The sequence below is a fragment of the Exophiala viscosa genome, assembly GCF_022695815.1.
Source record: "Exophiala viscosa unplaced genomic scaffold EDD37scaffold_5, whole genome shotgun sequence".
In the NCBI taxonomy this organism is placed as follows: domain Eukaryota; kingdom Fungi; phylum Ascomycota; class Eurotiomycetes; order Chaetothyriales; family Herpotrichiellaceae; genus Exophiala; species Exophiala viscosa.
Window position 1 is genome coordinate 756,059 of NW_026944357.1, and position 14,893 is coordinate 770,951.

Sequence of the window (14,893 nt, forward strand, 5' to 3'; positions counted from 1 at the left end):
TGGTTGGGAGGAGTCTCGCACGTGCCTGAGCACAAGACGTCGAAGGGCCTGGACATCAGTGCTAGCACGTTGGAGGTGGCCAAGCGTGCAGGCGTCTATGGGTTGCTGGAAGAAGCAATCCTGACCAAGACAATTGCGAGAAATGATGATTTCTACGATGTGGTGGTTTGTATGGTTCTCATGATCGAACCTCTGAAGCCGCCTGTGTCAAACTCCTTGAGAAGACGTCCTTCGTACGTGCTTTACTCTCTAGCAGAATGCGCCATGCCAGCCATGTTTTTTGCAGTTCGACCAACACATCGAGCTATCGGAACCTTCCGAGCAGGACTCCCACCGGAAACCTTCCTCATCGAAGCCATCTGAGTAATCTGAGCTGCTATCCGAATCGTCTGAGCGATCGGAACCATCAAACCGTTCTTTCGTCCTGTTTGTTGCGCCGAACACTCTGGGAACATGTTCCTACAGTTCATCCACGTCCATCAAGCCATCTCCGCCATTTGACTGTCCGTGACCATTGGCTTGTTGCGCCTTCTTTGCCACACTAACTTCCTTGTCAATGGCCTGTCTTGAGACAGCAACGATGTTGTCTTCAATCAGCCGCTGGCCAAGGTCTTCGATGTGCTTCTTGGGGTCCACTTTGCCAACGTATCGAGTCTTGAGCTGCTCGGGTGTCAATTCATTCTCTTCTCGAACTCTGCGTTCGTATCCGTCGGCAAGATGAACAAGTTGCTTCAGGCCTTCTTCGTTGCGTTTCCGCTCGCCGTCAAAGCTATGTGGTAGTTCAAGTCCTTCCGTCCACACCTCTTTGTGGAGATTCATAAGCATGTTCTCTTCTAGACCTGTTTTGCGATATTGAATGCCGATGCTGTAGTAATGTCTGTTCAACCCATGAATGAGGGCTTGAATGGAGGGTTTGTTCAGGTGTCCCAAGTTGGATGTGGTCTGGCGTGGTTCTTGTCCCATCATCATTGTCTGCGGGTTGATGAGGCGGAAAGCATCTATCACGACTTTGCCTTTGACAGACTGTATGGGATCGACGACGACGGCGACGGCCCGAGGTGTAAGTTGTTCGAAAGATTGTTGCGTGTTGATATCGACACTAGACAGCCAGCAACCGAAACCAGGATGAGAGTGATACCAGCCCACGACTGTTTCTGGCCGTCCCGTTTGACGAAGCATGTCCATCATTTTGGTCTGGAATACGGGATCGACTGATTCGACACTGACAGATGTTCCTGACTGAGGCATCGCGAAAACATCCACTACCCGTACTGTGAAATCGTCGACGAATTCACCTAGCATCAATCCCATGACTTCCATGGGCACTCCTGCGCGACCGTGCCGGAGCATCTTCAACAGTGCAAGGGAGGATATGTAGACCGTCTCGGAGTTGTCGACAAGGTTGGTGTCCTGCCCCGGAGCACCTCCACCCATGCCCATGCCGGAGGCCGCGGCGAGCATGCGGTTGAAACGATCCATGCTGGGTTATTTGAAGGAGGAAGGGAATACTGTTCGGATATGCGTGGACCACGAAATCGTAAATTGAGTCCAGGGCGTAGGTACGCCTCTGTGGTTTAAGTGGGTGAGCTGACAGGCTCGTGATATCAGATTGAAGAAATAAGCAGATGAGAGTCTTCAAAGGGAATAACTGCGCTGTACAGCTATGACTGACGGTTTGAGCGCTGTGAAGGATGGTCGTGGTTTCTGAACAACAGTAAATGAAATGCTTAGTGGAAAGTTGCAGCTGGACTGTCTGCGCGTAACTCGCCGCCTGCGTCTGCACCTGCGCCCGTTCAACCGCTAAACACTAGCGCCATCTGCTCCGCGCAAAGTTGGAGAAGAGGCTATGGAATTGTCCAGTTTCCATACCAGGTAGGTACAGCATCAACTCGCGACATTTGCAGAGAGGTTCTTTGCCATTATTCGTTACCCTTTCTTTCAGCAACTCATTCCACTTGCACGACCGTCTTGGCTACTACCGATATCCTCTTGGTATTCGCAGACTCTTATTCACCCCCAAACTGCTCATCCCGGTCCTGGAAGCTTGTCCTGCGCTCAAAGGCCAGGGAGGATCTAGGTTGATTCTTTGAGGAGCCGTTACTCTGCAGACCACGGTGGCAGAGCACACCCCGACTGCTTAGGCAGAATTCACTTCTATCCCTCTTCGTGCGCAGCCTTTTTCGGTCCAATCATCCTGCGCGCGGCTTGGGGCTGCCCTTGCGATGTCGTTCGCACCGGTCGACCCCGTCAAGTTACGGGACGGTGATAGCAAGAAACGAGTCGCATACTTCTATGATTCAGATGTCGGCAACTACGCGTATGTCTCGGGTCACCCTATGAAGCCGCATCGAATAAGACTTGCCCACTCACTGGTTATGAACTATGGCTTGTACAAGAAGATGGAAATATATCGGGCAAAGCCTGCATCGAAGTACGAGATGACCCAGTTTCACACTGATGAGTACATCGACTTCCTTGCCAAGGTAACTCCAGACAACATGGATGCCTATCAAAAGGAGCAACAGAAATACAACGTCGGAGACGATTGTCCTGTGTTCGACGGCCTCTTTGAGTTCTGTGGGATCAGCGCTGGAGGATCCATGGAAGGCGCTGCAAGATTGAATCGACAGAAGGCAGACATTGCCATCAATTGGGCAGGAGGTCTGCACCACGCCAAGAAGAGCGAGGCCAGCGGGTTCTGCTACGTCAACGACATCGTGTTGGGAATCATCGAGCTACTGAGATTCCACAAGCGGGTTCTCTACATCGACATCGACGTTCATCACGGAGATGGTGTGGAAGAAGCCTTCTACACTACAGACAGAGTCATGACCGTATCTTTTCACAAGTACGGAGAGTATTTCCCTGGTACTGGCGAGCTAAGAGACATCGGCGTTGGCTTGGGCAAAAACTACGCAGTCAACTTTCCTCTTCGTGACGGGATCGACGATTCTTCCTACAAGGGCATCTTTGAACCTGTGATACGAGCCACTATGGAGTACTATCAACCGGCGGCGGTTGTCTTGCAATGTGGTGGTGACTCTCTTTCTGGAGATCGGCTCGGTTGTTTCAACCTTAGCATGAAAGGCCATGCAAACTGCGTACAGTTTGTAAAATCGTTCAACCTCCCTACGCTGATCCTTGGTGGCGGCGGCTACACCATGAGAAATGTTGCCAGAACATGGGCATTCGAGACGGGATGTATCGTGGGAGACAATATGCAGCCCAATTTGCCGTATAATGACTACTACGAGGTAAGTGCCTCTAAGGATGAAATGATCTTTTGTCTAACGAAGTGCAGTATTACGCACCCGACTATGAGCTTGATGTCCGACCTTCCAATATGGACAATGCTAACTCAAAAGAATATCTGGAGAAGATCCTGACGCAAGTGCTGGAAAACCTGAAGAGGACTGCGCATGCACCGTCAGTGCAGATGACCGATGTGCCTCGTGACTCCCTGGGCTTGAACGACGATGACGAAGCAGCCCTGGACGATCTCGACGATGACGAAAACCCTGATAAACGAATCACTCAGCGCAAAGCAGACAAGTACGTTGAGAAGAATGGCGAGCTTTCCGACAGCGAGGACGAAACAATGGATGGCGTGAATGGCCGCCCAAACAGCCGAAAACAGCGGGCAGCCCGAAATTATCGACACATAATGGATGTTGGAGGTAATGATTCGGGCATGGAGACAGGCAGTGGGATTGGAACGCCGCAACAAGCTTCGAGTGTACCGGATGATTTGGATGAAATGAATGTGGACGAAGTGGACGACCAAATCGCACAACTTTCAAGTCCGGCACATGCGGGTGCGAATGGGTCTGCGGCTGCCTCAGATCCACAGTCACCTAGTACTCATTTACCCGCCGACGGCGACGTCGAAATGGGAGATGCAGATGCAGACGGGGCTGCTGCACCGGGCGTAGACGATGCTCAGCCCGGCGAGGAGGAGTCTACCATCACAGTTCAACCACAGCAGCAACGAACGCCCCCGGACTCGCCAGCACCGCCACAGCAACCCGAGGAACCTGCAGCGACGACCGCTGATAGTGGCGCAACAGCTGCTGATGTTGCTGCCTCGGATCCAGCTAACGTCCCGGTCACAGAAACTGCTACAGCTGAGCCTGAAGCAACTGGCGCGACAGCAGAAGAGGCAGCAATCAAACAGGAAGTCACTGGCGACGACGAGGTAGCCAGGGCTCAGGAGGAAGGGCGTACTGAAAGGGAAGCCGCAAATGCTGAAGGAGAAGCTCGAACAGAAGCGGTCGCGAAGGCAGAGACGGACGAGGCAGCGCAAGAGGCCGAGCTTTAGGGAGCGTTTGGAAGTTACTTTGCGAGCTTTTTTTGAGGGATAACACATCCTGCTCGAGCGTTCAGTGGCATGGTGCTTGGGCATCGTTACTGCCTATGTATCAAGAGTCGGCAATAGTACTGGAGTCCGGATGTTGATGCAGAAAATGGGGTGAGTCAAACAGGACAGCGATCGGCACGGGGAATCAGGTTGACTTTATGAATGTTAGCCCTAGAAGGATACCTGATCTTGTTACATCTCTCGTTACCATCTGCAGCATTCCGGCACTGTTTGTCTGTTTTGCTCTCATTGCATGAAGAACATTTTGAGTGCAAGAACCCATGGGTGAGTAAATCTGGCCAAACCATCATAAGGTGATAAGCTGTTATTAGTCATGAAGATATGATAGCGGCGGGTCGAGACTGTTGGCTCTGGGGTGACGCGATGCACGCCCATGGGCCATACTAGACTGAGGACAGCCGAGCGCCAAATCAATTCGCCGCCCACAGCTTCGTCATCGTCGTAAGTTCGTAACCACAGCGCAGTTTTTGAGGTTGGGCCAAGTGCAGGTTGGAGCCAGCCACAGCATTATCCATTCTTTCTCTTCACTCTTCATATCATTCCATGCCAGCTGGTCATCCCTGCGGTAACGATAATAACACACCCGGCCGGCAGGACGAATCCTGCTCCCTGGTCAGTCCAACAACCCAGTCGATGACCTGCATTTCCCTGCTTCCGCGACGAAATCCACCAATCCCACCCGTGGACGCGGCCTGCCATTGACCGACCCAAGTCGATAACGCCATACTCCAACAACATCTTGATCTGGAGAACACGCATTCATCTTTACCTCTATAAGGTACCTTTGACCACGCAGTTCCTCAGGGCGCGTTCTTTATTCTTACACCGGGCCTTAAGCCAACCCTCAAAATGCCTCTCTCCGACTACTTTACCAGTCCGACCTCTTTTCAAGGCCGACAATTCCTCGGAGCCTTGGTCGCTCGTGACCAAACACCTATTCTTGACAATGCCATCGAGATCCTGAAGAGCAGCGCTCCCCGACATTCCGGTCATCCCAACTTCGGCCATCTCACCCTCCTCGTTTTCGAAGCTGTTCTCGAGGTCGTGTGCGTTAGTCTGCCAGGCTATATTGTGGCAAGACAGGGAATGTTCGATGCAGAGTCACAAAAGTTTCTGGCCAACCTTAATGTCATGCTGTTTACGCCATGTCTGATCTTCCAGAAACTGGCTTCGCAGCTGACCGCCGAGAAGTTGGCTGACCTGGCTATCATTCCAGTTATATTCATCGTACAGACAACAGTCGCCTACATTGGGGCTCGGATAATCGCACGATTCTGCGGGTTCAAAAAGAGACAGGAAAACTTCCTCATTGCTATGGGTGTATTTGGCAACTCCAATTCGCTACCTATATCCCTCGTATTGGCACTGTCGAAGACGTTGAAGGGGCTGCATTGGGACAAGGTGCCTCATGATAATGATGACGAGGTGGCGGCGCGAGGAATCCTGTATCTCCTCGTCTTCCAGCAGCTGGGACAATTGCTGCGTTGGAGTTGGGGTTACAACGTATTGCTGGCGCCACCGGAGGCATACACTGTGGCCGAGGGCGGCACAAAACAGATTGATGAGGCGGAACGAGGGCGAGGCGAATACCGAGACGAGGTGGATTCAGATCGCGAACAGACGAGACTTATCAGCCCAGACTTTGAAGGAGATAGAGACAGCAGCGATGACTTTGAGGAGTATGAGGATGACCGGACTCAGGTAGGGACCGAGTCTCCAACGGCGTCCAAATCTGACGGACACAAGACACCTCGCAACAAAGCATCCGCAAAGTCCTCTAGAAACTCGTCGCAACGGAATCTCAATGGTTCGGCTGGCGCCCCGGATCTTATGCCTACGCCAACGAACGGAATGGTGGCTCCACATCATAGCCCTGACTACCCAGCATGGCTGAAAGCGCCAGAGAACCAAAAATACGACGAAGACTGCGGTGGCATCAAAGGAAAAGTGAACAAGGCGAGAAACATCGCCAGATACCACATCTTCCATGTCGGCCATGTTATCCGATCGAATTCGCAGGCTGCTTTCGCAAAACTTCCAGCACCGGTTCAGAAGGTTATGACGGTGGTGTGGAACAGGATCTATCGATTCTTCGCAGGCCTGTGGGAGTTCATGAATCCTCCCCTCTGGGCAATGTTGATTGCGATCGTTGTGGCATCAATTCCGAGGTTACAGCATCTCTTTTACGACAATGGCACCTTTGTGCGCAATTCTGTCACGCGAGCCATTGACCAAAGTGGTGCTGTTGCAGTTCCGCTCATCTTGGTTGTTCTGGGAGGCAATCTTGCAAAGAACACCGTACCAAAAGAAACCGTGGGAGCCATCGCTGATCCGCAAGAGGAAAGAAAGCTCCTTTATGCGTCGCTGATTGCCCGTATGGTGCTTCCCACGTTGATAATGGCGCCTATACTTGCTGTGATTGCCAAGTACGTACCAGTGAGCATTGTGGATGACAAGATCTTTGTTATTGTGGCTTTCTTGCTAGCTGGGGCACCTGTTGCGCTTCAGATCGGGCAGATCACCACTCAAAACAATGTTTACCCTGGTCTGATGAGCAGGATCCTATTCCAGAGCTACGTGGTCTGGATCCTGCCCTCGACATTGATCTTGGTGCTGCTGGCATTGGAGACGGTCGAATGGGCAACGATGTGAGCAGGTTGGAGTGTTTTACAGTAGAGTTTAATGTGTACCATAGCTGCTTGTTCCAGAAGGGCGTTTTATCAAGATGCTGGAACACTGAACATAGGGAGTTGTCAAAATCTGAGTGCATCCGGCGTCTGGGTTCTCAGACGCAGATGTCAACGGGCAGGGCAGCATTATTGGCGTAGGTTGTGATTTGTCATTTGGGTTTAGGAACAGGCCATAGGTGATACAGATGTACTGAGTAGGATCGATCACAAAAGCTACTCTGGTACACGATACACGATTGAGTTGCTCACTCAGACCGGGCAACGTTCATCTGGCCACGTTCTTTTCACGTGCAATGACTTCATGGTTCTCATGGTCGATCTCTGTTTCAAAGTCTCAGAATACCTGGAAAATGTGGGGAGGGATATGTCATGGCACTGTTGGTACTGTGGCTTGTGCCTGGATGTCGGGATTCCCCAGGCGTGCACAGGTCATGGCACGGCCACTGATGCACACTCTCTCCAATATCACTGGTGAGGCTCTTGACGCGTGCGTACTCGTGGTGGATCTTGAAACAGACGGAACAGTGGACTGAAGGCGCCTCATATGTCGAGTTGGATAGGACCAAAGCCTCATACGTATGTGCCGGGCAGTTGACAGCAGCCGCAAGAATGACGTATCTTGATTTTGCATCTTTGGAGTACGGAGTACGAGCCTGTACGGTGATAGTGGATAGGAGAATGTACTGAATTTTTGCAGGCTAGCTCTCTTCTCAGTGCCCAAAAGTAATCGGAGCGAGAGTTGAATACTCCATCTGGGGACCAACTTTGAATTTTGAGCCTGTAAGGATACCTGAATAGCCACAATATGAGCGGTATACCCTGCGTGACGAAGCAAGGCCTCACTAGGCCTGGCTCGCCCAATGATCAGTCTCCGCGGAACCCCCTAGTTAACCCTGAAGTAATGGGATTTAGCAAATGCCATAGCCCAAAAAAGCACTCTCAGCCAGTTATGAGACGTCTTACTGCTGCCCAGAGACTCGGTGCAGCTGCCCAATTTCACATCTCTGTAGCTGTCTACGTAACCATATGAAATCACACTCAAAGAAAGTCGGAACTACGTCTTCTCTTTCTCTCTGTTACATTCTTTGCTACGTAGAAGGCGTCACTTGAATTACATTGTTATTAAGTGGTTCTTGCGCCTCTTCCAGGATCGTGCGCCGCATCGAATCAGTCATCATCATCCAGCTATCCCCGGCTGATCGACACATCTCTACACTTTTGCGGACAACGCGGGCCATATCTATCTCGACTGCCCTTCCTCTCCAAATCGATTTCGTGGAGACGTCTCCTATTTCTCGATTCAGAAACACCTTGTTGTAACTGCGCACCTACGCCTTCAACTCTCTTTGACATTGGCGGTCTGGAGGTTTCGTGCGATGGTAATTTCTTCTCACGGACACCACTAGAACTTTCTCGGGTTTCGCCCCTCTCTTCAAACTCAAGCACCTTGGGGCACTCCAAGCCCGTGCTTGCTCAGCACCTCAATTCCGCTTGTATGAGCATTACCGCCTGTTAATCGACCTTGCATCCTTTGCCTCCACTCTCATTCTCTCATACTTTCCGAGCCATCCTGCAGGCCCGTCTGCACCCGGCAGAGCCCTCGCATTTCGAAGCGCATCGCATGTGGCCTTGACCGGCCCTTACCCGGCGCAGCTGCGCAAGCAGAACACCACACATACACATACACACCTCATCGTTAGTCACCATGGACATCACTCAAACTCAACAGCCGTCATCTCCCGTAGAGCCCGGACTTGAAAGAGAAGGATCTCAATCTCCACAAAATACATCACAACCCTCTTCCCCAGAATCAACAGCTAAGGCACCGTCTCTCAGTGCACAAGGCAGCAGTATGGCGTTCACAATGAGCCCATCCTCAGCCCCTTTGGGTCCTACCAACGCTGCAAGGAGACCAGGACCCCTTCCCGGCCGTGCAAGCGGCCTCAATTCCGACATACAGGCCAAAATGAAGGCATTTTCTCAATCTCGGCGGGGTGCTCCTCCTTCCACACAGAATCTCCGAAACCCACAACAGCCAGGCGGTCCTGGGGGTATGGTCGGAGGCTCTCTTTCAGGAGCCAGCCCGACTTCGCCAACTTCTACGCCAGCCGGACTGCGATTACCAGGTAGTCTCAGTCGACCCAATGCTCCTAGCCTCGGGTCCAACCCATCACCCGCAGTTGGCACTCCGAGAATGAATAGCCCGAAACCAATGGGTGGACTTGCAGCAAAGCGCGGTCTCAAAGGGGCTATGAAGCTGTCCGACGCACAAAAACCACAACCTGTCGGTCAGGAAGCAGAGAAGCAAGACACAGGTTCTCAATTCAGCAAATTCGCCAACATAATAGACACCAAAACGGGTACACTCAATTTTCAGAACAAGGCTGTCATTCACGGGAGTGGAATTGACTTTGCAGGAGGAAGCACCTTTTCCATCTCACTGGACGAGGTGGACACTATCGCCGAGCTTGGAAAGGGAAACTACGGGACAGTCTTCAAAGTGCGACACGCTCGGCCCAGGATGCGAAGGCCAGGCCTCGGATTGCGAGGCAACATGGTTCGACAAGCATCAGCTTCAGCTGTACCTGAAGATGGAGATATGGATCTCAACGGCACCAAAGATTCCGGCACGAGTGGGCTCGTCATGGCTATGAAGGAAATCCGTCTCGAGTTGGACGATACAAAATTCGCCCAGATCATCATGGAGTTGGACATCTTGCACCGCTGTGTTTCGCCTTTTATCATCGACTTCTATGGCGCCTTCTTCCAAGAAGGATCGGTCTACATTTGTATCGAGTACATGGACGGAGGCTCGATTGACAAGCTTTATGGCGATGGCGTCCCCGAAGGCGTCTTGAAAAAGATCACTTTGTCAACCGTGATGGGTCTTAAGTGCTTGAAGGATGACCACAACATCATCCATCGAGACGTCAAACCCACCAACATCCTGGTCAATACTCGCGGACAGGTCAAAATTTGCGACTTTGGCGTCAGCGGCAACCTCGTTGCGTCTATTGCAAAGACAAATATCGGCTGTCAAAGCTATATGGCACCAGAAAGAATATCAGGAGGTGGAATTGCACAGGTCGGTGCGGGTGGCGGCTCATACAGTGTCCAGTCGGACATTTGGTCATTGGGTCTCACCATCATCGAATGTGCCCTCGGCAGGTATCCTTACCCACCAGAAACCTACGACAACATCTTCAGCCAGCTGAGTGTAAGCACACGCTCCCCTCGTACTGCGTACATAACACTGACATTCTCTTCGCAGGCCATTGTTGATGGTGATCCTCCTGATTTGCCCGCCGATAAATTCTCCGAAATAGCAATCGATTTTGTTCGTGGGTGTCTCAACAAGATTCCCAGGCTTAGACCGACCTATACAATGCTCCTTCGACATGCTTGGTTGGCACCACTCATGAAACCTCCTACGATATCAGAAGATGAAGAAGGTGAACAGGCGGCTGAGGCTGGTATCGAATCGGCCTTCTCCAACACTGGCATTCCCGATACAGCCGACAAGGAGGTAGCAAACTGGGTGACAGCTGCCCTCGAAAGGAAGAAGGCAGGCAAGATGGCTGTAAGCAAGAAACCTGCATTACACGAGGCGCCACTCGACGCCGTTCCGGGGAGCCCTCTACTGGCAAAATCAGAGGCAGACGCTACTGCCGGGGACAGTCTAGAAGATCTGCCTGTCCCAGTAGCGAACGAACCTGTGGAAGTGGATGCTCCGGACTTGCTAGCAGCAAGAGTGCAAGGTCTGGATTTCGCTTCACCATGATGAGGAGAACTCGCGATGGGCTGTTATGACGACACTGAGATAAGTGTAACGAATAACGAGACACGAAAATGCAGTTGGTAGTAGAAATTGCTGTCCAAAGCCACGGCCTGATACAATACTGACGGTCTATCTCACACACATCTTCTTTCAAGCAGTAGTGGCCTGATGTTTTTCGTGAAATCCTCGCCTGATCCTCGTACGCCAAATGTAACTACATTCCTTGTGAACAGCAGAGCGGTGGCTCCGGCCTGTGGCTTCGCGAGTGTTTGCGACCTTCTTGCTACTAGTATCTTAGGAAATGATGGCAGGGGGTGAGGGTCTTAGTACGATGACATCACTGGCTTCTTAATCACAACTTCAACTTGCAGTATCACAAAATCGATGATCACCTCCGTTTCATAATGCTCAGTACTCGCGCCTGTATGCTTCATTTTTCTGCTCAAGCCGTGACTCTGGGGTAACGCTTCCTTTCTCTATTGAAGCATGAATAACAATGCCCGCTCTTGCCCGGAGACTTTTGATTTGGGCGACCGTCGACGGCCTTGTTCTTCAGGCTCACGGTCCAGCTGAGCAAAATAAAACCGTTCAGATCGACTATAAGCGTTCGCAGATCAAAGAGGTTCGGGACTATGATGAGACTACGAGGAAAGGCACTCCATTGGAGGCCCACGGTGTCATAGGTAGGGGTGAAGCGCCGGTCTGATCTCAATCAATTTTCTTATCCTTCACAGGACTTCTATCTATCGCATCATCCTCTTTTCTGATTGCCATCACCCAGCGAGAACAAGTGGCACAAATTTTTGGCAAGCCGGTCTACGTGATCAGGGACGTCGCGTTGGTGCCGTTATCGTCTCAAAGTGAGGCTGAGACGGCGATCACCTCCGCCATAGCTTCACGAGGACCGGCTGCATCAGCCGACGACTCGGATTCCGACCTCAGCGATGCCGGTGAAGATGACGAGGCTGCTACTAAGGATGCAGAGCCTGATACACCGTCCTCCGATACATCCATCGAACATGGCCTGACCCAGCACATAAATGCAAGCACCACGAGCATAGTCAAAAACGTCATCGCCAATCGAGGCCAGTACGCACGTTTTGCATCACAATGGTTCTCAAAGCAAGGCTGGGGAGGCGGAAAAGCAGAAGATAAGTCGTCAGACTCATCACAAGAGCTGAGTCCAGAGGCGACCCAGTCATCCACGAAAGGAGACATTGCGGCGGCAGCGAATTCTGCGAAATTACAAGGCGAAGGCCACGAAGACGCGCAAGTGGCAGAGACCCAGAAAATACTGGCCAGCAACTCGGTTCGGGACGCCCTTCCAAGGATCGTCAAGACTACAAGGATGATCTTAACTTCCGGAAGCTTTTTCTTCTCCTACGAGTTTGACCTCACCCGTAGGCTCGCACTTCTGGGCGGCAATGGAAAGGCACCGTCTGTCGAATCTTTGGATCCACTGGTAGGCCGAGAACGACTTTCGTATCTGGTCAGATGCTGACGAGTATAGTATTTTTGGAACAAACGCCTTGCAACGCCGTTCATAGATGCGAAACAGAATACATTCCTGATGCCCATCCTACAAGGCTTTGTGGGGCAAAGAGCTTTCACAGTTAACAAGCCGGAGCCGAAGGACCCTCAATCAGCCAGCATCGTCGCGGCAGAGCACGACAAAGATTCTGCGGGGCTCGGCGATGCCATCGAGTCGGCTAAGCAAGGCCTTGCCAGTATGAGTGGGGAGAGCCAGTCATACCTACTCACGCTGATTTCTCGACGCTCGGTTAAGCGGTCCGGACTGCGGTATTTGCGCCGGGGTATCGACGATGAAGGGAACTGTGCAAATGCCGTGGAGAGCGAGCAGATTCTGTCATCCCCTGATTGGTCCCCCGCAAGGAGGATCCGCTCTTTCGTCCAGATACGATGCTCTATACCCCTTTACTTTTCCCAGTCACCATACTCACTCAAGCCCGCGCCAAATATCCAGCACTCTGCGTCCAAGAACGACGCCGCGATGAAGAAGCATTTCCAAGACCTCAAGCAACGGTACGGCGGTGTCCAGATCGCAGCGCTGGTCGACAAGCATGGTACTGAGGCTTCCATCGGGTCGGCATACGAAGAAGCGGTGCGATCCCTCAAAGAGGCCAACCAACTCGAAAATGTACAATTCTATTGGTTCGATTTCCACGCAGAGTGTCGCGGTATGAAATTCGAAAATGTATCGAGGCTTGTCGACAAGCTCGGGGGTACAAATGAGAACTTCAACGAGACGACTATCTCGAGCGAAGGGACCGAGACAAGTCAGTCGGGTGTGATCCGCACGAATTGCATGGACTGTTTGGACAGGACGAATGTAGCGCAAAGTGCATTTGGCCAATACATGCTGCAAAGAGACCTAGCCAAGGAGGGATACAAGATTGACTTGCTCACCGATCAAAGCACGACTTGGTTCAATACGCTATGGGCTGACAATGGCGATGCGATATCCCGACAGTACGCCTCCACTGCAGCACTCAAGGGCGACTTCACCCGTACCAGACGTCGCAATTACCGAGGTGCATTGAATGACTTCAGTCTGACCTTGACTCGGTATTACAACAACATGGTCAATGACTATTTCTCCCAAGCAGTCATCGATGTCCTGCTAGGAAATATGTCATGGAAGATCTTCGAGGACTTCGAGAGCAACATGATGAGCGCTGATCCTGGAATATCGATTGACCAGATCCGTCAAACGGCAATCGAGAATTGCTCAAAGCAAGTGATCCAAGAAAGCAACGAAGATCTCATTCAGGGATGGACGATGTTGACACCTGCTCATGAGAACACGCTGCGGACCATTCCGTTCGAAGAGGCTGTCATTCTGCTGACTGATACTGCTCTTTACTGTTGCAAGTTTGATTGGGCCACTGAAAAGCTGCGGTCGTTCGAAAAGGTCGATCTCAGGTCGATATCCAAGATCAGGTATGGAACGTACATCACCTCGACATTCGGTGAGCGGGCTGTGAGCGAAGAGTACAATGCCGGGGTTGTGATTGTGTACAAGCCTGGGAAAGAGAGCATCATCAGAACAAATACACGATCTTTGCAGAATTATGTGAAGCCCCAATCGGAAGACTCCGAGAACCGAGTTGATGGAGGAACCGGTATATTGTCATGGCTGAGTCCTTCTGCACCGGCGTCATCCAGGTCAGTCGCCATGAAGGTCATTGCTGCAACCGGCAGTCAAATGGATATACCAGAGCAGAAGAATGTTGGAACACCCCTGGGTGTGGCTGAGCACATTGCGGAAGAGGTCCGACGGGCCATTGGTGGCTCTGGTGGTGGTGGTACGCAAGGAGGCGGCGATGACCTTGTTGAACATGCAGACATCATCTCAATTGCAGACGCCAAGAAGCGCACTGGCTATCTTGAACAATTGGGATATTCGATCAAGAAAATGGTCTGGACGTGAGCGTGGCATTTGTGATGAGTGTTTGTCGGCAAGCAGTGAATACACACTCCTCGTTCAACCAGAACATGTCTTATCCTGAGTTGGCTCATTGTGCCATGAGATGCTGATGGTTGTTGGACGACATAGCCAGAGAATACATTTGGGGATGTCTGATTTTACGATATATAGGTATACGACGATCATGATATGGTTTCTAGCATGATAGCATATACCTTGTAGGTACTTACGTATACCTACGCCGACGGATACGAGGGGCCCACTAAAATCAATCATTGATTCAGGGTCCATGGCTGTTGCAAGTTTGATTTCCATCTTGACCACATCTTCATGCCAATGCGGAGCAGAATTTCCATCATAGAAACCGTGCCCTCAAGAACGACTGCACTTACATTTCGATGAACCCATATCTTGTCATGATCTAGTCTCCAGATTTCTCCTGTGAGACCCTTGCGATCAAGCCTCCACGAATACCTGCTTTTCGCCGGCGCCCTCTCACAAAAATTTCCCACTTACTGCCACCCACCACCCTAGTTCACTCACAACCTGGGGCAGGAGTTCAACACGCAGCGCACTTGACGCGATTCTCACGTGTATTT

The 14,893-nt window shown here is 51.5% G+C and overlaps 5 protein-coding genes across 5 annotated transcripts; 4 read left to right on the forward strand and 1 right to left on the reverse strand.

Annotated features, from left to right (window-relative positions):
- Positions 1 to 411: 411 nt before the first annotated feature.
- On the reverse strand, positions 412 to 1,784 carry EDD37DRAFT_405248 (26S proteasome regulatory subunit N11). The gene has a single exon (XM_062812378.1). The coding sequence runs from the start codon at positions 1,477 to 1,479 to the stop codon at positions 460 to 462; it is 1,020 nt and encodes a 339-aa protein (XP_062670136.1). The 5' UTR covers positions 1,480 to 1,784; the 3' UTR covers positions 412 to 459.
- A 438-nt stretch (positions 1,785 to 2,222) lies between these two features.
- On the forward strand, positions 2,223 to 4,318 carry EDD37DRAFT_650131 (histone deacetylase 1/2; the record flags this gene model as incomplete). The annotated part of the gene is made up of 2 exons (XM_062818212.1): positions 2,223 to 3,254; positions 3,302 to 4,318. The coding sequence occupies 2 exons, from the start codon at positions 2,223 to 2,225 to the stop codon at positions 4,316 to 4,318; spliced, it is 2,049 nt and encodes a 682-aa protein (XP_062670137.1).
- A 496-nt stretch (positions 4,319 to 4,814) lies between these two features.
- Positions 4,815 to 7,232, forward strand: EDD37DRAFT_405427 (auxin efflux carrier). The gene has a single exon (XM_062812379.1). It carries the CDS (start codon positions 5,228 to 5,230, stop codon positions 7,028 to 7,030), a length of 1,803 nt encoding a protein of 600 aa, XP_062670138.1. The 5' UTR covers positions 4,815 to 5,227; the 3' UTR covers positions 7,031 to 7,232.
- A 1,541-nt stretch (positions 7,233 to 8,773) lies between these two features.
- EDD37DRAFT_564063 (mitogen-activated protein kinase) lies at positions 8,774 to 10,849 on the forward strand (the record flags this gene model as incomplete). Its single annotated transcript, XM_062813987.1, has 2 exons — positions 8,774 to 10,285; positions 10,340 to 10,849. 2 exons carry the CDS (start codon positions 8,774 to 8,776, stop codon positions 10,847 to 10,849), a joined length of 2,022 nt encoding a protein of 673 aa, XP_062670139.1.
- A 315-nt stretch (positions 10,850 to 11,164) lies between these two features.
- EDD37DRAFT_630598 (inositol-1,4,5-trisphosphate 5-phosphatase) lies at positions 11,165 to 14,578 on the forward strand. Its single transcript, XM_062816586.1, has 3 exons — positions 11,165 to 11,529; positions 11,581 to 12,308; positions 12,357 to 14,578. Exons 1-3 carry the CDS (start codon positions 11,343 to 11,345, stop codon positions 14,295 to 14,297), a joined length of 2,856 nt encoding a protein of 951 aa, XP_062670140.1. The 5' UTR covers positions 11,165 to 11,342; the 3' UTR covers positions 14,298 to 14,578.
- The last annotated feature ends 315 nt before the right edge of the window (positions 14,579 to 14,893 follow it).

Excerpts from the sequence above, each read along its gene's own strand:
- EDD37DRAFT_405248 (XM_062812378.1), bottom strand. The coding sequence starts at position 1,479 with ATGGATCGTTTCAACCGCATGCTCGCCGCGGCCTCCGGCATGGGCATG.
- EDD37DRAFT_405427 (XM_062812379.1), top strand. The coding sequence starts at position 5,228 with ATGCCTCTCTCCGACTACTTTACCAGTCCGACCTCTTTTCAAGGCCGA.
- EDD37DRAFT_630598 (XM_062816586.1), top strand. The coding sequence starts at position 11,343 with ATGCCCGCTCTTGCCCGGAGACTTTTGATTTGGGCGACCGTCGACGGC. Across the intron at positions 11,530-11,580 it reads GGAGGCCCACGGTGTCATAG|GACTTCTATCTATCGCATCA; the intron begins GTAGGGGTGAAG and ends TATCCTTCACAG. Across the intron at positions 12,309-12,356 it reads TCGAATCTTTGGATCCACTG|TATTTTTGGAACAAACGCCT; the intron begins GTAGGCCGAGAA and ends TGACGAGTATAG.